The sequence below is a fragment of the Passer montanus genome, unplaced genomic scaffold, assembly GCF_014805655.1.
Source record: "Passer montanus isolate IOZ18808 unplaced genomic scaffold, ASM1480565v1 scaffold2, whole genome shotgun sequence".
Taxonomy (NCBI): Eukaryota; Metazoa; Chordata; class Aves; order Passeriformes; family Passeridae; genus Passer; species Passer montanus.
The window spans coordinates 17855639-17879074 of NW_024366591.1; the positions used below are offsets into that span (position 1 = coordinate 17855639).

The 23436-nt window shown below is 43.2% G+C and overlaps 1 protein-coding gene across 1 annotated transcript in view; it reads right to left on the minus strand.

Moving 5' to 3' along the window:
* Nucleotides 1-535: 535 nt before the first annotated feature.
* LOC120501118 (T-cell activation Rho GTPase-activating protein-like) overlaps nt 536-23436 on the minus strand; it is a 44591-nt gene continuing 21690 nt past the window's right edge. Inside the window, exons 3-10 of the mRNA XM_039706862.1 lie at nt 7996-8037; nt 7490-7574; nt 7327-7380; nt 6678-6744; nt 4933-5105; nt 3643-3804; nt 3084-3193; nt 536-2721 (exon numbers count right to left, since the gene is read on the minus strand). Of these exons, the coding sequence (XP_039562796.1) occupies nt 1506-2721; nt 3084-3193; nt 3643-3804; nt 4933-5105; nt 6678-6744; nt 7327-7380; nt 7490-7574; nt 7996-8037 (1909 nt within the window). The 3' untranslated portion in view covers nt 536-1505. The remainder of the gene's footprint in view (nt 2722-3083; nt 3194-3642; nt 3805-4932; nt 5106-6677; nt 6745-7326; nt 7381-7489; nt 7575-7995; nt 8038-23436) is intronic.

Below are 23436 nucleotides of genomic sequence, written 5' to 3' on the forward strand. Positions count from 1 at the left end.
TCTCAAGCCTCACTGGTTCTGTGACCCAGGAGATGCAGATTCTAGAAAAGGTAAACACCTTTTGCATCAGAGCCCTCTCATTCAGCTTGCTTGGAAGCAGAGTGCCACTGTTTGGGTGGCTGACAGAAGTGTTTTCTCTAGTTGAAGCTTACCAATATGGTTCTTCTCATCATTACTTCTATCAGGTCAGGCACCTACCTTCCCTTTTCTCTGTGTCCTGGGAATATCTACACCTGGAAAACATGATTCCTGAGATGATGGGTACAATTTTTAATGTGTTTCACTTTTGGAGCAGCATCAGCTCTTTGCAGCTTAGCTGCTGTTATGTGGTAGTATAGGTTGTTTTCCTGTCAGAGAGGGATTTGTAGCCTGCAGCCTCTGACAACAAGAGCAGTGATACTGCTGGCCATTTACTTTGCTTCCTGCTACTCAGCTATGCTACATCATTCAAGCAGACCTGCAGTACCTGTAGAAAAGTAGGTACAGTACAAGTAGGGCCTGGATATTTTAAAACCAAACAATGGACACTTAAGCATTCATGCAGAAAAATGTTTTATTGTAGTGAAGTTACACAGGAGAAAAATGTCTCCCTGATTCTGGTTTAAGGCTATACTGACCCATAAAAGCACATTGCACTTCCAGTCATTTTTACAAGTTTATAAGAACACCATCTACTATTTTCTTTTTTGTCTTTTTAATTTTAAATTAACTATAACTATTTAAAGCTGGAATCCAAAATATTTCCTTGTAGGCATTTTTGTTTCTTTTTTCTTTCCTGCTTTCTTTCTTACTTTTCCTTTCTTGCTTTTCCTTTCTTTGCCTGTCCAGTTTATTTAGTCTAAAAGCACCTCAGGACACATGAGGGTTACTTCATACTTTCCCATAATGACCTCATAGGGTTCTAACCCCAGGCTCTGTGTACAACACTATGCTGCTTAGTGGTCAGATCATTCGTATCACCAGCAAGCAGGAAGATGGAACGGCAGCACATACAGGGGGTTTATGGAAGAGTGTTGAAGTGACCTAGATGGCAGAATAGCTCTTCACCCATTAAGGTAACTGCCAGCCCACATTTAATGCAGAAAATCAGCAAAGCACTGCATCAGCCTGGCACACATACACACACAAAAAATGGTACAGGGTCTGTGACTATACAGAAAACATAAAGAAGGTGAGACAGGTTTTGGACCTGCCAACCTTGTAATTGTCATTTAAGGAAAACAAATACAACACTGTTTATCATCTTCTAACTACTCTTCACACACAACAGGTAATGTACAGCATACTAACTTACATTTTTACATAATGATACACAGATCTTCACCACCAACAACGCTTGTGGTGAAAGGATGTGACATGTCAAGATGACTGACACTTCAGAAAAAAAGTTCATGCAGAGCTAGCTTATTCTTTGTCTCTTGAATGTAAAATCCTACAAATGATTAGCAAGATATCTATTTTTACAATATTTACTTTGTACAGTGCAAAGAGGAAGGACAGGCTTTTTAAACGTAGGACTCCTTAGCATACTGGATCTGCTCTACCTCAAAAACCGGCTGGCTGCACCTCCGAGCCACATATTCAAGTTTGTTCTTTTGACAGGACTCAGACATGGCTCTCATCCGGTAGACTCCTGGGGTCACGGGTAAATTCACACGGGAGTTTACTCCTAAAGAGATACTGAAGGTTTCAGTTTCCATGTCAGAATCCTTTGTTGCAGAAACTCTGGCCCTGCGTAGATCCCTCAGATCCATATATGCTGTGTCCTGTGCACTGTGGCTGCAGGGATGAGGCAGCAAAACATCCTGGTTTGATGCTGCTAATCTCAGAGTCTGAACCGTGACATTTTGGGAGGGAACTGTAGTGGCCAGGCAGTTTTTAACAGCCTCTTCATAAGAGGGTGGTCTTCTAGGGTTTTTCTGGTCTACCTCTCTGAACACTTCATCAACTGACCTGAGACGGGGCCTTTGCTGATAGTCCACAGGCAGTGGTTTGTCATCATTATGGCTGCCCTCCTGGACAATTCTGCAGGAGAAGTGATCTTCTTTCTTTGTGAAACTGTCCCTCTGAAAAAACATGGGTTTTCCAGACCCCCAACTTTGGGTTTTTATTAGTGTTTTCCTGCGGTTTGCAAAAGAGAATGACATGGAATGTTTTTTGATCTCTCTGCTAGGTGTACTGCAGTCTTCGGTGGCCTTGACGGAAAAGGACTGAGGCCTATTTAAAAAGGTTTTTTTAGGACTAGAGGGCGAAACTACTGGGGAGCTGGTGAAAACTGAGCCATCAGAACTCTCCAGGGAGCAACTGGAGGATGTTTTTGGTAGAGAGTCAGCTGACAATTGTGAAGGTAAGCCTGCAAGACGTTCCTCCAGTGCCTCCATCCATAGCAGTTTCTGCTGAACTGGAAAATTGTCCTCACTTTTGTTTAGTCTTTGTTTCCTTATTGTGTCATCAAGGCAGTTCTGGAAGGACAGGTCTGACTCTGAGTACCTCCTGTCCATTGTGCTGCTGTCATTTCTGAAATTAGTCAGGGAAGGGGCAGAGATATTTGTTGGATATTTTCTGCTCACAGTAGCACTCCTCCCTTTGGCCTGCTCCATCTCAGAGGTACAGGGGCTGCCTTCTGCTTCAGGATCTGGGCTGTCATAGGCAGAGTCATTCTGATGAGCTGCACAGAGTTGTTCTGCAGGGAGAAAGCAGACATTAGTTTTCATTGACCACCTGAGGATGAAAGAGAACTACACAGAGGGAGTTCAGAAGAGGGCTTCAACAATCTTGAACCCTCTGTGTTTTCACAGATATATTCACATATCAAATTCAATAATTTGGACCAGTTGGTGACATCCCCACTCTCTTCTCATACCTGTGGAGCTAGCATTGGTGGTTTCATAAAGCAATCTGAAGTAATTTCAGGAAGTGCTGCTGCTGAAGCCCTCTAAAGCAAACCCCATGGAGCAGCAGCAAGCTGATACAAAGGACAGGCTTTTAAATGAGACTCTTGATTTCAAAAGACACTGTTGGCCTCTACCAGCCACTCCATTACATTGGCAGTGGTTGCAAAATTTCCTGGTTAAAAGACTTACGCTTTCAATTCTTCAATTTTTTCTTCCTTGCTTGGCTTCTCTAGAGCTTGCATCCATTTCTCATAGAGGTCAGTTGATAGGAGTTTGGAGGGAATATTTCGGAGAAAGTCCTGCAAGGCCAAGAGATTTAGATGAAATTTTGACACTCTCCCTGAGCACAGAGAGAGTATTACTGTCACCTGGGCTCTCTAAGAGGCAGGTTGACTTGAGCTACCTGACCATCAGCACTGACAGAGCAGTGCAATGCACAAATGCACTTGCACTAGTGTAGTAACAGGATCCAGCTTTCAGTTGCCTTTCCTTCACTCACAAATCTCACTATTGGTCCCTGGGAGCATGCTGGGCAAGAGGACAACGTGAGTTTCCTCAGGAAATCAGCAGCCTAACAAGTAGGACTGACAACCAGGTAGAAAAGGCCAAACTTTCCTAAGCTTGAAGAATTCAGTCTGGCTTAGTTCTGGGCTTAGCCAAGAGTCCCACCTAGATCAGCTCGGAGCACTGGATGGGTCCTGTGCATATGAGCAATGTCCTCCCACCAGTACAGTTCAGAATTACTCACCTTCAAAACCACTGCCAGCAGGTGCACAGATTTACTTTTCAGATCAACATTCCCGCCTTTGTTTAGGTCCTCCTTCAATTCCTTTCGTGCTTTCTCATTGGCAGTTTTTCTGAATATCCCTTCAGTAGAAGGTCCTTTCATATATAATATGGCCAGGAGATCCTGCAGGGAAAAAATCAGACAGGAATGGAAGAACGGTTACTTGGATGAAGGAAGTTAACAGGTGAACATTTCTATAGAAATAGAAGAAAAATTGTCTGGAGGTACACTGTACTCTGATTAGTTCTGTATCTAGTTCTTGCTCCAAGTACATTATGTAGGAAGTAGTCTTGATTTTCCCTTAATCCACCTTCTTTTTGAACTGATGAATTCCACTAACTTCAGTGGAGCCATCCTTGCTTGTTTCTAGAAGGAAGCAAGGGATAGCTTCAATCTTAGTTCACATCCCCTCTCTCACAAGCCAGGCAAATATTACTTAGTAGAGACAAATGCATGTCTATTGGGAAAGCCAATTCAATGGAAGAACTGTTACAAGACCATTTTTATTCAGAAGTTATTGTTTTGGTATTTTTTTTGTGACAGTCCATAGCTAAACACTTGTTTTCCATGGGAATACAGAAATCCTTGGAAGTTTATGCTGCTGAAAGATTTATTTAAATTACTTATTTAAAATCACAGATTATTATATTAAGAAGCAGATCTTTCATTCCTGGTCCTGGGCTCTCTACACTCCAAATTGCTTCCAGTGAAAGTTGGACTCCGACATCAGGGATGGGCCCTGAGCTTATCAAGGGCATGTGTGTTGGGAAACACCAGAATCATCTCCTGGAGGATACAGCAGAAGTACTGGGTATCCTGCCTCACACTTAAGTCAGAGGTATCACAGAATCATAGAATGGTTTGGGCTGAAGGAAACACCAGAATCATCTCCTGGATGATACAGCAGAAGTACTGGGTATCCTGCCTCACACTTAAGTCAGAGGTATCACAGAATCATAGAATGGTTTGGGCTGAAAGGGACTTAAATGATCATCTCATTCCAACCCCCTGCCATAGGCAGGAACACCTTCCACTAGACCTGGTTGCTCCAAGTCCCATCCAACCTGGCCTGGAACACTTCTAGGGATGGGGCAGACACAGCTTCTCTGGGTGACCTCATTACCCTCACAGACAAGAATTTCTTCCCAATGTCCAATCTAACCCTGCTCTTTGTCGGTTTGAAGCCATTTCCCTCTTGTCCTGACACTCCAGGCCTTTGTAAACAGTTCCACTATAACTGTACCTCCTTACCTGGACTGGCTGGGGCAGCGTGTCATCTTCCCCACAGATAAGTGCCAGAGGATGGCCAAACAGAGTGATTTTGGTACCCAAGTCTAGCTGTCCTGAGGAATTTCTTTTGGTAAGGCTTTGTCTCAGAGTAAATGACTGCGATATCACCTTCTTTCTTTTCTTTGTTCCATCTGCTGCAAGTAAAAGGGAAACAAAAGATTAATTTAAAATTAAAAACAAAAAAACCTGCGTGGTCTTTCATCTGTGTGCAGTGCAGAGATGTATGTTGAAACAAACCAAAATGGGAGAAACTGAGAGACAACTAAGTGGTTACTAGGGAAACAACTGCCTAAACAGTAAAACTGTGGCCATACCCCTAAGGCCACCACCTTTCCTGTTTTGGGTTGGGTGTTTTTTACATTCTAGTCACTGTTTCTTCTTAGAGAGTGAGAACATACAAGGTACAGATATAACAACATTTGTAGAGATTTTTGATATTGCAGTAGTTTCTCTGATAACTCGGAGGCAGATATACCACTTAGGCAGCTGACAATGACAACAATTTTCACTACATGGTCTGGTTGTGCCCCTGCCTTAGGGCAAGAGTAGAAGTAAGGGCTCCTACTTTTTGACCTTTTTCACAGCCTAAAATGAAAGAGCTGGCTCCAGAGCTCTGCCAGCTCTGGAGCCAGCTCTAATGACAATGCTCCTAGAGCTAGTGCTTGTCTCCTAGGGGCTCCTACTTTTTGACCTCTTTCACAGCCTAAAATGAAAACATATGGCTCCAGCTCTGCCAGCCCTGGAGCCAGCTCTAATGACAATGCTCCTAGAGCTAGTGCTTGTCTCCTAGCCAGTGGAACATGATACCTGCTCCAGAGGATGGGAGCATCAGAGTAAGCGCTCACTGGCTTCATGGTTAGAAATATCTTAGCATGGGTTTTGCATCTGCTTCATAAAGAGGAGGGCCAGAAATTTGAAGAGGATAATTGTATTGCAGTGGGGTGGGTCTTTTTTTCCCCTTTGACAAACAGTAAGAGAAGGAGCCTTTTGCAAGAAAGATTTCTAAAGGATTTGCCTTCTGCAAATTTGCAATAAATGTCATGCCTTCTATTCTGAAGTGAAGTTGTCTTACCCAGATGAGAAATTCTCGGGACCTCTCTTTGTGACTTAGCATAACGTCTTGGTAGGTAGGGGTTAAAAAAATTTGAGAAAGTCACCTAACATTATAGTGTAGTTTAAAATATTAGCTTCTGATACTCCTGAAAACTGGTCTGATATGATTGTCTGCTCCAAATCTGACCCTGCTTTGTTTATGGTCTGCTCTGGGTTGTTTACAGCTGCTGAGGTTTTGCATGGTGAGAAAAAACAAGTACTAGTGCTGCTGCCAAGAGGGTTCATTTTTTCTGGTGTGCAACATCTGGTACAGTACTCACTTGCAGTGCCACGCCTCAAAGGCAATGCTTGAGTGAGAAAGAAACACATTTACTTCCCATTTCTACCAGGGAACACAATGAAACCTGGCTCTAAGGACCAGGAATGGGAATACAAGACCTCTGGCACTCAGCACTGTCACCTCTGCCACTGTGCATATAGAAAAGAAGTAACTTGCAAATGAGTGGCTCTCCAGAGCTTAAGCCCTCTCCTGGATGGGAACTGTGTCTTGCTCTCCGGGAGGGGGAGCAGGCAGTTTCGGGTGGTTTTGCACAAGTGCCAGCTTGCAAGCATTATATAAGAAGGCAGTTCCTCAGTTTGTTTTTGAAACTCACCGTTTGAGAGGCAAAGTCTGTCTTCAGTATCTGCTGGGACTGACAGGGGACATTTCTTGGCATCAGCCTGCAAAAAGCACGTTAGGGTTACAGAGCTGCCACAGTAGTGAGAGCCACCAGCAACTTGCTGCAGCTCCTCAGAAATCTGGGGAGGCTCTCGGGAATAACCAGACAAGCCCAACACCTGCTAAAGAGGTGCCTCAGCCCAGGACTGACACTGCCTCACTGCCTGGTAAAGGGGTCTATGTTAAACTCTGCAGCCAGACACCCCAGTCGTGCCAGCAGGTCACAACCCTGCGCTCTTTCAAGCTGCGCTTTTGATCTAGAGAAGCCATAGCAGAACACAGCCTCCTTCTTTGTGTCCTCTCCAGCACTGGAAATTTCCTCCACACTCCTCTGGGGAGCCTTGATGGCTTTGAAACCTTCAAGATCCCTGAGCAAAGCTCCCAGTGAGCCAGGGGAATGCACAGACTGCCCACAGCAATGCCCTGCTCCCTCTGCTCAGAGCAGAGAGCTGCGTTTGAAGAGCTCTGCCCGCTCCTGGGTGAGGGTGGGCAGCCAGCAGCTACTGGAGGAGTCACCCCTACTTTGCTAAGGTATCTCACACCAGTACCCCAGAAGGATCCAGGAAAATGTAAGGGCTACTTACCTCTGTCTGGCACTCAATCAGACTCTCCATGTTCCCAGCATTTAGTGTCTTTGACTAGGCAAGAAAACAAAGACACTGTGTGAGTAATTGGATCCTATGGTTTGGAAATCAGAGCTTTTCAAAGTCACTATGCTGACAGAGCTGAAATAATTAAGATACTCACAGTATTACAGCTGCTTAACACTTTCATTAGGAGTTTGATTGGAGGAGCTCTGGACAGTCTGGTTTCCTTCAGTCCTTTTGTTTGCCTGTTTGTTGAACAGGGAATGGACAAAGAGTCTTGTAAAACTGCACCCTTCTTGGCTTTGTCCTCTGCAAGCCAATCTAGCGTGTATGATCCTGAACCAGCAAGATCTCCCACACAATTATAAAGCCCTTCTCTGGAAGGGCATTCAGCCCTGCTGCCCTATCTGCCTCCTAATTCAAACAAAATAAAAGCAGCTTTCCATTTTTAATCCATGCAAAAAGTGAGCAAGTGGTGACAGCTATGTATGGTTATTAATCTGCACACCCGAGGCTCAGCAACTCTGTCAGCTCTGCCCATGAGCTGTGCTTAGTGGGTGCACCTCTTCCCCATGTACTTTTTTGTACATCTCTGTGCAGCTGCGTCTGAAGCTCTCCACTGATTTCAACCATGATGCCACAGATTTTTTCAAAGGCAGTACTTACCCAAGAAGTGAATCCAGCCAGAGCTCCTTCACCTCCTGTGAACTGCAGAGGAAAGGAGAAACAGCATCACTCCCCACTGCTACTAATCCTTTGGACAGAGGCAGACGACTAAACAGAGCATACCACGTGTGCTGCCTTATATATGCAGAAGGGGCAGGTGGAAATTCACAGGCAGGAAGAAGCATCATGGGGCAGGACCAAGACACTACCAAATTTCTGGCTTCCTCTTTCCTTTTAGAGGAGATACTTTTTTGGTCCCCCCCCCCTTAAAGAAAAAAAAGAAACTCTGGTAGCTGTTATGGATGGAAAAGATGAGACACTTGCCAGGTAAAGGTTCCAGCTATCATCACCAGCATGAGGTGAGATGTGCAGAGGGGGCTGCAGTGTAGGCAGCTTCTCTTTACCATTAAAGGGCAGTGGGTACAGTCTGTCCTTTGCTCAGAGATATTAGATTTGGCAGTTTAAGAACGCACTGCCAGATCAAGCTACACTAAGAACAGTGAAAACAACGGGGCGGTGGAATAGACAAGATTCAGAGAAATGTTTCTTTATAATTTTTTAAAAGCTAATTGCAACAGTTTACTGTCTACAAGCAGATGTAGGCACACATTTTGTCAGTACTAAGTAGTTCTTGAGAATCTAGGTACTGGACATCTATAGACAAAGTGGTGTAATGTAGTAATTTAGTAATGTATGAGAGTACGTAATTTAAAAGTCTTGTTTAAAATAAATCTTAATAAGACATATTTGTGTGCACATATTAAAATTTGATTCAAATTAAGAGATTAAAAAAATCTAGGGAAAATCTACCTCTGCTTGACCTCTATCATTCTGCTGGTGACTGCCCCCCAACGTGGGCATATCATGAATACAGCACTCACTCTACCAGGCCATTATGAAAATTCATTAAGATTTGATGTTAAATATATGATATTATTTCTGTTGATTTATTGACTGAGGCAAATTACAACCCTGTTCTGCGTGCCAGACTGCTGATCTTGTGAAAAAGAGGAGTTAAGGCTGAAAGTTAGGATTGGGAATTCTTCAGCAGTGGATACTTGTGAAAATGTGGCCTTTCTGCTGCTTCTCTTGTAGGTGCTGTGTTTCACATGTGCAGAGGATGGGGCTGTCTTAGCGCTTGCAGATGCAAGTAATGGTTACATCTGCTGCTGAATTCACCTTCAAAGCTGTTCTTTGTGTAACCACATCAGACCCGGCCAGTGTAGCACTGGCCCTGTTTCATGCAGAACAGAAAAGGGACAGGAAGGTGATCTCTGTTTGACTCTGGTAGAAATCCAAAGCACAAAATTCACTTTTGGTTCGATAGAGATGTGTCCAGAAGAGCAAATGGAGACTTGCTCTGTTTTTGTGGGAGGAGTTGCTGAAGGTCACCTTTTAAGTCCTCCTGAGGCCCATCATTTCCATGCTACTGTAGTGGCACTGGTCTGGTGACTTGTTTAGGGCTGAAACTTACAGCAATTTCAGTCAATTAGTCTGCAGCCCTGTGCATTTACCACTGCTCTAGCTGATTTTTTGTTAGTTATCAGTCCCATGACATTTTTAATTTCCCAACTAAATTCCATGGGCTGCTGTACATGCTTGCAGAAGTATTGTCATTCTACATCACTTTTTCCTGAGAATTTCTTTTGGGGCTCCTTGGCAGCTGCAGCACCACTGCTGATAGTTTCAGTGAGATTCCTCAACAAGAAACATCTATTTTTCATTACATCTGTTAAATATATATCCAAACATACCTATCTGTTAAGCATCTCAGAGGGGACCTATGGAGTTCAATTCTGCCTTCCCTTCACTTCCAGCACTTTGTAGAGGTGTGTTTCTGAGCTCAGTCTGTTTCATGATTAAGACACAGTGTTGATCTGGAAAATGTGTGACTTGTGAAGAAAATGTGAGTTTAATGGGTGGTGCTTAGCTAGGCCAGAAGCTTAGATTACTGTTCTGGCACTGACTGTACACAGGGCACTGGGCTTTGAGTTTCCCAGGGGAAGATAATACAGTAATGGGTGATGTATTGATAGCACATCACCAGACTGTCCACTGGCACATAATGCTGTGTCTCTATACAATTAGTTCTTATCCATTAACAATTGTGGGGATATAATGGCTGTTGTATGTGGAAGGTGTGTGTATAGGCCTGCCTGCCCATATGAAAAACAATTTGATTTTTTTACCCTCCTGATATCATTCTTTATTTAATAGCTCTTTTATGGTGTCTATCACAAACACTTAAATCATGCCAAAATTACTTTAAAGCAGCCTATTTTAGTACAAATAAGCAAGAATCCTAAAATGCTGTGGTTTGGCAGAGTAATTGTATGGCAACACAGAGGGAATCTTCGCTGGTGTTGTGAAAAGCAGTAAGCAAGCACATGCTGATTCCTGCCAAACATCGCAGAGCTGTGTGCAGGCTTCCAGGGTCAGAAGAGCTGCTCTTACACCTACTTGCCAGAGCAGCTTCACAGCTTCCCCATCAGGAAAAGGTGTAGTCCCCAAAGCCAGTCTCCACCCTGAATATTAACAGAAAAGGCCTGTCATATGTGATGTTTACAAGTTAAGTTCCCTTATATGAACTACTTCTCTCCCTGAGGAGGCTGATTCCATCTCTACCTCCCAGTTCTGCTTTGCAGACTTGAAACTTTTGCTGTGGTCCACTCCTCCCTCAGTTTGGTACAGATCTTACACCACAATGCATCAGAGCAATGTGTTTGTTGTACCACAGCCACTGCCCTGGGGCAAGGAGAACAGATGGCAGGTGGCTTGGGTACACCTGGAATTGTTTGCAGTCAATGTGTTTCTCCCAGTCAATCCCTGACTAAGTGAATGCACTATCCTCAAAAAACGCTGGATGTTTACACAAAGATCAGGGCTTGGGAGAGGCAGTGGAGTAAGGGGTTTGTAGGACTAGCCTGTGTAGAAGTTCTTCCCCTGCTGTACACCAGGATGCTTCCCTCAGTTCTGCTGAAGTGTTTTACATTCACTGGAAAGAAAGCAGGAGCAGAGGGGTCCTGCAGAGCAGCCAAGCCTGGGTGGATTCAGCCCTCCTAAGGACTGGATTTGCCCCTTGGGATGTGAAGCATTTTCCTTATAGAAGCCAAGACATCAGTTTGATGCTTGTGCTTCCTCTGGTCCCAGCTAGCCCCTTTCTCCCCCCCCAGACCATGGCTGCTTTTGTGATCCACTCCCAAGCCCTCTGCCCAGCCAGTGTGTGGAGGGAGGGCTTATATAGCACTTGCTGCAAACATGGACCAATGGTGATTTTTGGCAATTTTCCCCTTTGTGTGAGCTCCAGTGAAGCTAGGCATTTTCTCCTCTTTTCTTCTCTTACACTTACACTGTGGCTATGTGAGGGACTTCAGACCATAGCAATGAAAGAGCAACATCAATTGGCATGAGAAAGAAGTCAGCAGTTGACAGTGAAAAAGAGAAATAAAGAGTAAATCTGCTGTGACTGGAGACTGTTTCCTTCTCTCCTTATCAAGCCACAAATGGGAAAACCCCAGCCACAGCTCACTTTTGTTTATTTCTATTACTTTTGCAAATGTTTGACAGCATGGCTTTTAGGAAGGAGGGAGTGTGAGAATGAATCCTGAAACTCGCCTTTGCTCTGTAATCATACCAGCAAGGAGGCAGCAGGAGCATAGCTGTGAGAAGGGCACAGCGGAATGAGACTGGAGCAGGGATTCTTTCAAGCCCATATAGAGCAGAAATAGCCTTCATCAGTGCCTCTCCATGTGGAAAAGGGATTGTATTCCAGTTTTGTCTTCACTGCCACAGCTGCAGTCTCCCCAGGGAACAATAGGAACATTTACCAAAATAAGGAAAGCAGTTGTGCCAAACTCAGAAAGCTCTTGGGTTGGTTGTTTTTTGGAAGGGAAATCTCTGTACAATCTGTCCATTAATTCAAAGAACAAGGTGGCAAGTGGGTTCCTGGAAACAGGCCACATTTATAGATGCCTTCTGAAGGCAGCTCTGATTTCCTACCACTCTCCAGAGCCTATTGTGGGATGCATAGGCATGGTTCAGGGTTTGATCACAGTCCCTGCTTCCTACCTGTATCAATTCAGAACAAAAACCATCAACCCAGCCGGTGCTGAACTCCTACAGGTTTAGTCAGGTAGAATCTGGGCTTATGCTAAACCTGCCTTTGGAAAGTGAAATGCACTGTCAGTTTTTCCCAGCTCTGTTCAGCTGATTTCTATCCTGAATTAGATATCAACGTTATATTGTAGTGTGGGTTAGATTGCGCCACCTTTCTACACACTGTGCTACTATTGCATGGGAAAAAGTTACAAATCAAAAATAACTCTATAAATACAGCACAGGGTGTATTCTATGCCCTTCTTGTGACACCATTTCGGTTGCATTTGCTTTGCAGTATGGTTTGCTTATTCTTTCATGGGTGCTTCCCCCAAGCCTCAGTTGGCAGCTCTAAAGATTTTTACTTATCCTCAGGTGACTGGGTCCATTGGATGCTTTTTTAGTTGTGGAAGGCAGGTGCATATGGGCCATTTTTCCAAAGGGTCTGTGCTGCTGTTTGACTGTGTCTGCATTCGGCTTGCTATTATATCTCTGTGATACTTGGGAATTACTCATTCCTTTTGTTCCCTGAGGTGACTAGCCCAAAGGAATCAGGGAACTGAAGTTGCCTGTCATTTCTGACTGAGCGGATGCAGATCTAAACTTTTGCTTACTTACATGAAAGTAGTAGAGAACATGTGTAATTCAGTCTGAAATCTGTTCTTTTCAAAATTCCTGGTTGAAGGTACTCAAACAATATTGAAAAGTGATATGCTTACTTTTTTTGTTACTCCACCAGGTTTTTCACTTAATTTGCTTCATGTTCTTCATTTGCAAATCAGAAAATTAGATGTGACTTTTTGCCAAGCTCATTTGCCATCAAGGACAGATTATGCTTCTTAACAAATACAGAGTGGTTTGAATCTTGATTTTGGTTTTCAGGATTAACACAAATGTTTTCTTTTAGATTTTTTTTTAATGTAGGCTTGTATATCTCTTGTTTCTGCACCTTCTGTTTTGCATTGAATTTCAGCATCAAAATTATCTCAGATCTCAAAATGTGAATTAGGGGAAACAAAAAAAACACTGGATTTGACATTGAATTCTAACTTGCATGTGATTTTTCAGGCATAAGTCACATTCACTTTCACATTAAATATTATTTGTGGATTGGCACTGGCCTAGGAGCCAATCTGGAATAAGACTAAGAAAACCTGGCCAAAGTGTAATTTGGGGCTTCATTGTACGTGTGTCCTGTTGATACAAAAACTAGAAAAGAAAGGTGGGCTCAGAAATGCAAGACCTTACCACTGCCCTGGCAGTGTGGGAGCTGCTCCAGGCATTGCAAGTGTCATGAACACAGCTGTTACCATAGGTGCCCAGGAGAAACAACCAGAAGTAGTTGGATTTTGCCCATCATTTCTCTCCAGCTGACATCCTCTGAGCCACAGGGGTTTGATGGGAACATCCCCAAATTCTTCATCATTGTTTTGCCCTTGTGAGTTTGTCATTCCTGTGTTGTCACCTGCTTCCTAAGTAATAAGTACCACTGCCAGTACTCAGGTCCTCAACACCACTAAATTCACCAAGAATAGGAACTTTTATGAGCATACGTCTAGATTCCATTCTCCAGGCAAAAGCAGTGTCAGGCAAAGCAAATCTTTCCAGGGACAACTCTGCTAACTACAGCTGAACTCCTCTGAGCACATTTGACCCCATGCTTCAAGAGGATTATTTGCTGTCATGTGCTGTCAGTGTCCTTGCACATCCACACACTGCAAAATAAAATGTTCTGTGAAGTTTTGGCCACCCATCAAAATCAAGATGATAAATTCGAAACAAACATCTCCATATTAGCTGGTGATTGCCATATTGTTGCTACTAGCAACAGCTGCCCCGTTAGTGTTTTAAATAAACACTCCACTTCTGTACTGCTATCCCATTTTAAAGCATGACTACCTTATGAGGATTTCTGAGAGCAAATGCTTCTCATGGCACGGGCTCTGCCTCCTGCTGCAGAGCATCACGAGGCCTCTGGGAGAAAGGGACGTGCAAGGAGTGGAGGTGCACAGGGCAGGCTGGGCTGGCCCCTGGCACCAGCTCCAACCAGCACAACTGGAGGGCACTGAGGGCTGCCACACCCAGAGCCAGGGCAGCCCCTCACCTTCACGTTTGCAAAAGCACAGTGACACTTCCAGGCCAGGAAAAAGGGAGAAATTTCCACCCTGCAGGGCAAGCAGGAGCCGGGATCTCCCCCTTGGGAGAGTGGGGTCAGAGGAAGAAAAAATCTTTGGAGTTCAGTCAGCTGTTTGACCCATTGCTGGAGAGGGCCCAGCTTGAAGGTCAGGCTGTTCCCTTCAGGCCTGCATTCCTGCAAAGTTGGCCATTAATTTATGCTGCTGACGTGCAAACCAGGTGCTGTTATGGTGCCTTTTCTCATTCTGCCTCTGTGTGCATGCTCTGGACGCTGCATTTGCTTTCAGTCCTGCAGTCACTGCACGGAGATGACACTAAGGAGTATGTAGAGAAAGTACCCTGCATGCCACAATGTCCATTTCCCTGTTCAGTGATGGTGAAGACTTGAAAGGAAGAATTTGTTCTCTGTTTCCACTTCCTTTTAAAGGTTTGTTTGTGCTTAGTTTGAGCTTTACTTTTTCTACCACTTAGAAGAGGATGTTTCTTTGGGATTTTTTTTCTCTGAAAACAGTACCTGTGTGTGTTCTTACAATCACAAACTGCCTTACTGAGAAATAGCAAGAAATTTTGTGAGGGGAAGATATATCTTTAACCAGACCAAATGATACAGCTACAAAACCATTCCTCAGGTCTGAAAAGAAATGTCTGCCTTCACTCTCAGGACAAGTTGGAAGAAATGCTCTGAATTTTACTGGTTCTATTGATCAGTTACTTGTTAAGAAAAGATCAGATACTCCAGAAATACTTCAAGAAGGGTCTTTTCAAAGAGAGATGGAGTCCTCTTTCCTTTATGTACCAAAAGCTCTCAAAATGCTAAGCCAAAAGATGTACAGTTCAGCAACTGCTGTAACAATTGTGTAAGCTAAAGACCATATTTGCTACAGAGTCTTAGTTGTGCTTGTGCAACACTCTGAACTGATCTTTTCCTTGTGTAACTTAATTAAACTTTGTATTCAGAGAATAAACATGAACACTCATTATCCTGTAAGTTACACGAAAATGAAGATGATGGTACATGTGTCAGGGAGTTCTTCTTCCATTTAGTGTGTGGCAGGGCAAAGTAGCTATTGTTGCATTATACAAAAATCTCCAGAGTTTATCTTTCAAATTTAACCTCTTGGAATCATTACATTACCACCTCCAGTGCTATACTCAGCAAAACAATGTTTGAAGATAGAACATACCATAGTAATTGACACCTGTCTGGGCTGTTTTAGGAGAGCCAGATTGCTGGAAGAGGAGTTTGCAAGGCCTTTCTTATGTCCCAATGGTTGTTCCTCCTCCCTCCTCCCTGGTTCTATTTGCTTCCAGAACCAAATATTCCCACAGTTTTCTTTGGATGAGAGTGTGCTGCAACATAAACCTGTCATAAGTGTGAGACTGACATGAATAAACAACGCAGATAATATTTTCATTCTGGCCTTAAAGGAACAGCGCTAATGAACGTCACAAACATGGAAAAAATCACTACTTTAACAATGGAACATGCTTACTCAGCACTCAGTCATCAACCCATAAATGTAAACAAGCTACAACACAGTAATCCCCCTATTAGGGAATTTTCAGACTAACCAAAGACTGTAATTGCTTCTTCATGTTGAGATTTTGTGGGTGAACTCTGAGAGATGCTTCAGTTTGCCATTTGATTTTCCATGCAACATCTGAAAGGTAGCCTGCCTTCTTGCTGCCTCAGTTTCTTATTAATAATGTGCTGAAAATAAAAGGTCACTGCACTGCATAAGGTGCTTTGATATCTTTTGGTAAAAACTGGTACATACAGGAGAATCCTGTAAATAGTTCAGCAGCTATTGCCTCTCCTGCTTCCTATGCACTACACAGCAAAGAGGAGACCTTAATTTTAGCCCTCCTGGCTAAACCTTTTGGCAAATGAAAGCATGTTTTGAAGTGCCTCACCCATGAGAAAAATACTTTTTTTAATGGGCATTATTTGCTGGGACAACAGCTTGTCCTTCCAGGGTCTTTGCAGTTCTACTTGCCACATCAGAATGCAGCAGTCACCTTCTGGCCATATCACATACACATTTATTTTAAGCATTCAGCTTATCATCAGCATAATATATGAAAATGTGACAACATGTTATGATGTGCCAGTGAAATAAGCATTCAATATGGTGACTGAACCAGCCATTTTATCTAGATTGTGTAATTAGAAACATTTCTGAGCATGAACTCCCCTCCCTTTGCCTGGTCTCTGGCAAGGGATCTGACATGGGGGCTCCAGCATGGTCACAGCAGAGGCTATGCTTTCATCATCAGGCTGAGAGTGGAAATGGTGTCACCTGATGTCTACATGTTCTATGAGGAGTTGCTTCCTTCAATGTGAGCTTGGGAAGAGCTGCATGGCACTGAAGTAATTGCAACTACTTTGTATCTTCAAGCTCCTAAGAAGGTTCTTGCCTTGTATATTCAACATAGAAGAAGTGCTGAAGGTAAGAGGTAGCTGCCAACTTCATAAACTTCATATCTAATCTTCAAAAAAATCACTGGGATGGTGATTGGATGGTCATATGTATAGAAGTTGACTACTTGCTCTACATCCCAATGACAAGGCAGTGAACACTCCTTTCCACCACTGTGACACCATCTGTGTGAAAGTGGAGATGTTTAGTATGCCAAAGTATTTGATTCAGTTCATCACTTTTCTAAAAAGTGCACAGACAAGTGCTCAGCTGAACATGCTGGGTTGGAGGATGAACTGAATGCTTTTGGTACCAAGGCAGAAATCGCTGCTTTATCCTTGTAATTAGTAGGTTTGTCCCTTTCCTCTACTCTTATCATGAGCCAATGAAAATCATTGCATTTGGGCTAATGTATCACTTCAGAGCTTGAAATTCTGCTCTTTCACTTTCAGTACACTGGAGTACCCAGTCGAGAGACAAAGGCCCATTTTATACCTCACAGATGACTTATTTTTAAGAGCAGGGGAAGAATCCAAAAACAAATGGGAACAGTATCCTCTCTTTTTCAACCAGTGGGGTTTTTTTCTTAGCTTACCTTAGAGAAATTTGTGGTTTGGCCAGTGTTCTGTGTATATCCTCTCTTTTTCAACCAGTGGTTTTTTTTTTCTTAGCTTACCTTAGAGAAATTTGTGGTTTGGCCAGTGTTCTGTGTAGAAAAGGTGATTTTAATGAAAATAAGAAAAAAAAAAAAAACATGCCTGTATTTTCCAGTTCAGTTTCTAAATGCTGGATGAGGTTGTACTTACTGAAAAAAAAATATCAACAATTTTCATCAGCTTGAAAGTAGTTGCCTAATTTCTTATACAGAGATAATTCATTCAAAGGAAATTACAGTCAGACACTGGTTGTTCTCCTCTCTTCCTTCTCTTTTTTATTCTTTACAATTGCTTAGCAGATCCAAGTTTTAGTTCCTTAAAATTCAGTTTTTGTTTGTTCTCTTTTTCTCAATGTGCAAGACGCCACCAGTCTTGCAGAATGAATTTTCCCGCCAAAATTGCCTTCTCCCACAGTGGTTTGTGTGGCTGTTTCTGTACCCCTATAGGAATAACCAAATAAGGTCCCATTCCTACAGCCTGGCTCTCCAGGCATCCCAGGTATAAAATACCACCATTCTGTTTAGGTGGTGTTCAGAATTAAACAGGGATAAGTTTCCACAGAAAATGGGAAAAAATCCCAGGCCTCTGTTTTTTGATTGTGGCTGTATGAGAGAGCACTTATAAAAGCCTGCTGTCATGAAATAGTCTATCGCTTTTAGTAAAACTTCTGTTCTCAAAATGGGGAATTTCCATTAAGAACCACAGAATGGGGGTTTCACAATGATACACGTCTGAGCATTCTGTTTTGCATGGTATGGGTATCATCCTAGTCCCTGTTCCTTGGAAGAGAAGAGGATATGGAAACAGCACATGCCCTCTGGTGGGATTTTATCTCCTTTGCCTCAGCTTCTGCACCATATCAGTGGGAGCAGGCTGGAGGTAGCCTTGGCAGCTCAGGGCATCCTTGTGCTGGGGAGTTTCTATTGAGGGCTCTGGTGAGGAGCTGGAGCCAAAGACCAGATCCTCAAAGATACTTAGGGACCTATTGCTTTTTTAATCACCCAGTCAGCCTGAATTAAAACGGGAGCTGAAAATCTAACTACCGTGGCATATTTTGGGTGAGGTTAGTGTGAGGGAGAGGTCAGGCAGGCTCCAGCAGCATGAGATATTACTCCTTGCAGTTTGCTCTTCTTCTTCATGACTACTATGCACTAAGCATGGCTGAGATAAAATTATCCTGCATTTAGGCAGTGCTTTCCATTTGATCCTTTTTTTTTTCAGTACCAGTGAAAAGTACAGGGAGTCTACCTGATGCAACCCCCAAAGCACCTCTAGAGGAAAATAGTAAGAACATATAACCATGAGTTAGACTGCACCAGATAATACAGCCCCCAAAGCACCTCTAGAGGAAAATAGATAGTAAGAACATATAACCATGAGTTAGACTGCACCAGATAATACAGAGGATGGATTTAATATCAGGGTGCTTGCCTGGAATTCGAGGTCTGGGGGGACAGAGAGAAAAGGGATGTGGTTCAGTATCTAGGTTTTGATTTGAGTTGTCACCAAAATATGGCACAAAAACATCACAAAGCTGGGATTCAGAGATGAATTGCTCTAAATTGTGCTTTCAGTCAATGACTCGTCTCTAAAAAAATTAGTATGATTCAAAGATCTAGTTCCAGCCAAAATCTTATGAATGAAGAGATTTCATTGTGTCCCTAGAGGAGCTGCTCTGAATGAACTCTGCCTTGGACTAACTTTTGGGGCCACAGTGAGATGTTCCTTCAGTGCAATATCCTTTACTGTAAGTGGGCACTGAATCACTGATATCCTTTGGCACATCCTTACCATGGTACCATGTGTATAAGCCTTTAACAGGACTTTGCTAATAATCATGTGCACAGGCAGGAACCATTCCTTCTCCACAAACCTTGCATTTAAAAAAGGATACACATGACCCCAGGAAAATGAGGAAGGTATGATTTTCTTTCATGAACAGTGTAAAACTGCAAAGTGTAAAATACAAAACCCATTAAGATCTTGCAGGAATTCAGGAGGTGTTGGGATCTTCCCATATAATACATAACAATAAGAGAAGGGTAGGGAAAACCAAGAAACCATCCTAGTGTATTGTCTGATTATGGATAATGGCACTTGCACACGTCGTGGCTGATTTGTACTACAGATTCCCCGACTGTCACTGAGCCTCACCCCATTAATGCTGGCTAACCTGATCCTACTATCCTGTGGAGAGTGCATGTACGCTCACAATTCTTTGAACACCTCCAGGAATGGTTACCCTTCAGTAGAAGAGCAGCTAGTAACAAACCTTTGATGTACCTGCTGACTGCAGCTCTCCGTAGAAGAGGCTTGAAGATAGAGCGATACATTGCATTATTTTCTTCAAGCCCACTAAGCTTAAGGAGGTAGAAAGTACCAAATGTTGTCAAAGACAATTAGGAAATAACATCACCATTTTCCTTCCACCCATGCTGCTCACAGTATTCAACAGTAGCACCTTGCTCTTGAACTCCTCTCCACAGCAGAAGCTCTCACTCTGCTCTTTTATGCCCTGAAGAGCATCTCATTTATGTGCCAAGGTTCCCTTCAGCAGCATGAGTCCATACCACTCTCGTGCCTCCCTTATGACAAAAGAAGGCTGGGATTCCTGCGTCTCATGTCTCCTGATGGTTTTGTAATAACCATTGCCATTGGAGATGCCCTAAGCTGGGTCCAGATCCTCAGCTTTGCCCAGGGGACAGGGTGCAAAACACTCCCAGGACAGGAGCTGGGTTTATGCCTCCAGACCAAGCAGAAAGCAGGCAAAAAAAGGAGTGAGAGCAGAGGCAGATCAGCAGATGGGACTGCACATGTCAGCAAGGGCCTCCTGTGAAGGCTACATAATAGCAGGTGCCAGTGAGAGGATGTTCCAGCCCACTGTGCACTCAAAAACTAATCACTGGTGGCATTTCTTCAGACCACCCTCCTCCTCAGAGAGGAACTGGCAGGTTCTGAGAGGTGTGAGTGTGGGAGGCTGATAAAAACTACAAGTGGGATCTGCTTCCATGCAATGAACTAACAAGGAAGCAGGGGCAAAACAGTCCCTTTAATCTGACCAGTTATAATAACTTTTAGACTTGTAGCAATCTACAAGAGAGTACAGAAAGGTAAGAGTTTGGCCAGGTTCACCTTGCTGAGATTGGGGTTTTTTGCCCATTTCTCTCATTAAGGCTGCTAAGGACTCCTGAGAGCAAAGGTTTAAGCATACAGAATGATACAAAGTGAGGGGCATAGAAAGCTTTCTACCAGGGCCGTGGCAGCTGATCTGCTGAGTAACTGTCTCAAAGGCACATCAGAGAGATTTTCTCTGCAAACCTGGCTCACGTGACAGCCAGCATCACAAGATCTGTGACAGCTGCTCGGTCTCTTGCCTCAGTGCCTGGTGGCTTATTGTGCAAGCATGAAAGTTTTCTACAACTCAGATGCAAGCATGAAAAGTTTCTACAACTCAGATACACTCAACTTCTTTTTAATGAGCTCTTGACTTCGTTGCCAGTCAAGTGACATAACTTGACTTGTGTTTTTCTCTTGAAAGCAACTGTGTGCATTTTGTTGTTTGAGAAATTTGCTGAACTGATCATTCCCATGACCAGAATGGTCTGTTTTCTGGGAAATGCTGGTCATCATTGCCCCACTGGGTCTTCCCCCAGTGCTGAGATAACCATTGCTTCTTTCAGCCTCACAGCAGCTGACTGACTTAGGTTTGTGATTACAAACCACAATACACTTGAAAAAGTCAGAGAAAGGTTTCAGAATATTTGGAAACACAGAGAAGAATAGTTGTCACAATCATGCCTCACTAACTAGCCTTCAGTCAGCCCAAAACAAGGCAAAAATTCTCTTGGACCCCTGGGAAACAGTTATTTGTCAATACCACCTGTGGGTGACTTCAAGCTATTTTTTTTCACATTTTTCTCTTGGGGGATTTCAACCTCTCACAGATTACTTCCTTTGTAGACCTTCAGAAACTCAAAAACACACACACATTCACACACACATACACACACACTAACACCTGTATCCATCAGCATAAATACAAATAACTCTTCTGTGACATAACCCTGAGACATATAGATTGCACTCTAAATATGCTGAACGTCATTTATCAGTCCAAGCCACTGGGGCACATTCTGTGTCTGGCCATGTTCCTGAGGTGCCTCAGTGTCCCATCAGATGAGAGACTCATTTGATAGCAATGTTAGAACAGCAGCACCTCTGTCATCCTCCCCACTTCCAGGACAAAAGACAGATGGAGAATATGGGTTTTGCAAGGCAAGGTGACAAAGACATGACCCGAGGTAGCTTCATTCTTCTCCAGATCTCCCCAGATCCTGGTTGGTCCCCAGCTCACAGACCTCTCCATGATTCTTCTTTTCTTTGCAGTATGAGGCATCATCAGAGGCAGAGCAAAAACAATAAAACAAACAAATCTTCCTTTCAGAGTAGGAAACTTAACCTTTTGCAAATATTTTCTAACCTGGAAGATGCTGAAGCCAGACCCCCAACCCCCAGGGCAAGGAGGAAGGTCAGGGAGCTCTAACTGGTTCTCAAGCTACCATCAGCCTGTCTACTCTGTGCTGGGAAGTGCAGTGTTCCCAGCCTTAGGAAGGTTTTCCATGGCCATCAGAAAACACTGGATGCATAGCCACTGTAACAGACAACCTCCTGGCCACTGCTCTGAGCTGATGGTATTTTAAATTATCCCAAACTGAACAAGAAAACCTGCATTTTGTGGAGGCTGGCTAGAGTCTCTCTGAGTATTATTAACTTTGTTTCCTGATAAAAATGCACTGTGTAAGGAAAAAAACTAACAGGATCAATCCCAATAAATGCAGACATCCATATACACAGGTAGGCAGCGTTTGTGTGCTTACACTATTTTTACTTGGGGAGAAAAAACAGGGACATCCCAGGCAGATTTGCAGACTACATTTATAATTCACATCAATAATAGTTTTGAGCCATACAGTGTCCATTTAAGGGGACTACCCTGCCCTTTCTCTGTGCTGACTACATTGAGGTGTCTACAGAGTAAATCCCCAGGCAACATCTAATCTGAAGGCTTCTTCATTGCAGTCTGGTCCTCAGGGCTGTGGTTTTATGAACAGCCAAACACAGTCTCCTTACATTGTCTTTAAAATATACTCATGGATGGGGAAGCCCAAAAAGTCTGAGTTACAGAAGCATTCAGCAAAAGTGGCATACCCTGTGAATGAGACTAGCATGTCTATTAGCTCTGGAGACTTTAGTAGCATCCTTCTACTTCCTGGTTTTAAAAACAACTTGGGGAACTTCCATTCTTGGGCTATTTTGGAACTTCTGCTTATAGTTGTGATTGAAACCAAGACCTGTGAAGATGTGTGGTGGTGGTAAGCCCCTACTGATGACCACAGCAAACCCCCACACCCAAATACTCAGCAGCTCATGGAAGCCTTGAACACAGTTGAGTTTTCAGCTTGGGCCATTCTGTTGGAGAAAACTAGTGTACATAAAGCATAAGAATGTAGGAAATTAGCAGGCTGGATCATTCTCCTGAACCACCTAATCCAGATTTCTATCTCTAACGGCAAATGATACTACTTGTTTCAGAAATAGTTGCAGATCTCATACCTTTATAAGAAGGTTTTTCTTCCAAGCCTCTAGTTTATTAATTTTATATACTCATTGGAAAAGCATATAGGAGTAGACTGATTTAGTTTCTTATTTAATTAAAGATTGTTTTCCTAGAAAAAGTTGGAATAATAGTACAATGGTAACAATTCCAGTTTTACTAGTACATCAGCTTCTATCCGTATGAGCAGAAAAGCAGAGAGTTCCAAAAACAAAGATTGCTGGTAGGGAGTCAGAGCATTCTTCTGGGCACCTTCTACCCTCCAAAGTAGAATCACTTTACAAACTTTTGTCTAATCCATGCAAGCTGTCACACATATGCTGCCCTTTTGCATTATGTCTTGGCAGTGGGACTGTGAGCTTGCTGCCCTGGAAGGGAAAAGAGCTTTTCTGTGCCAGAGCCTCTATTTTTCACACCACTCTGCTCTCTCAGCCATACACAGAAAGAACAACCTTGGTTGTTCTCTGTAAAGCAGCATAGTCATGTTAAAGAATGGGGAGATTCACTAAGTGAATTAATG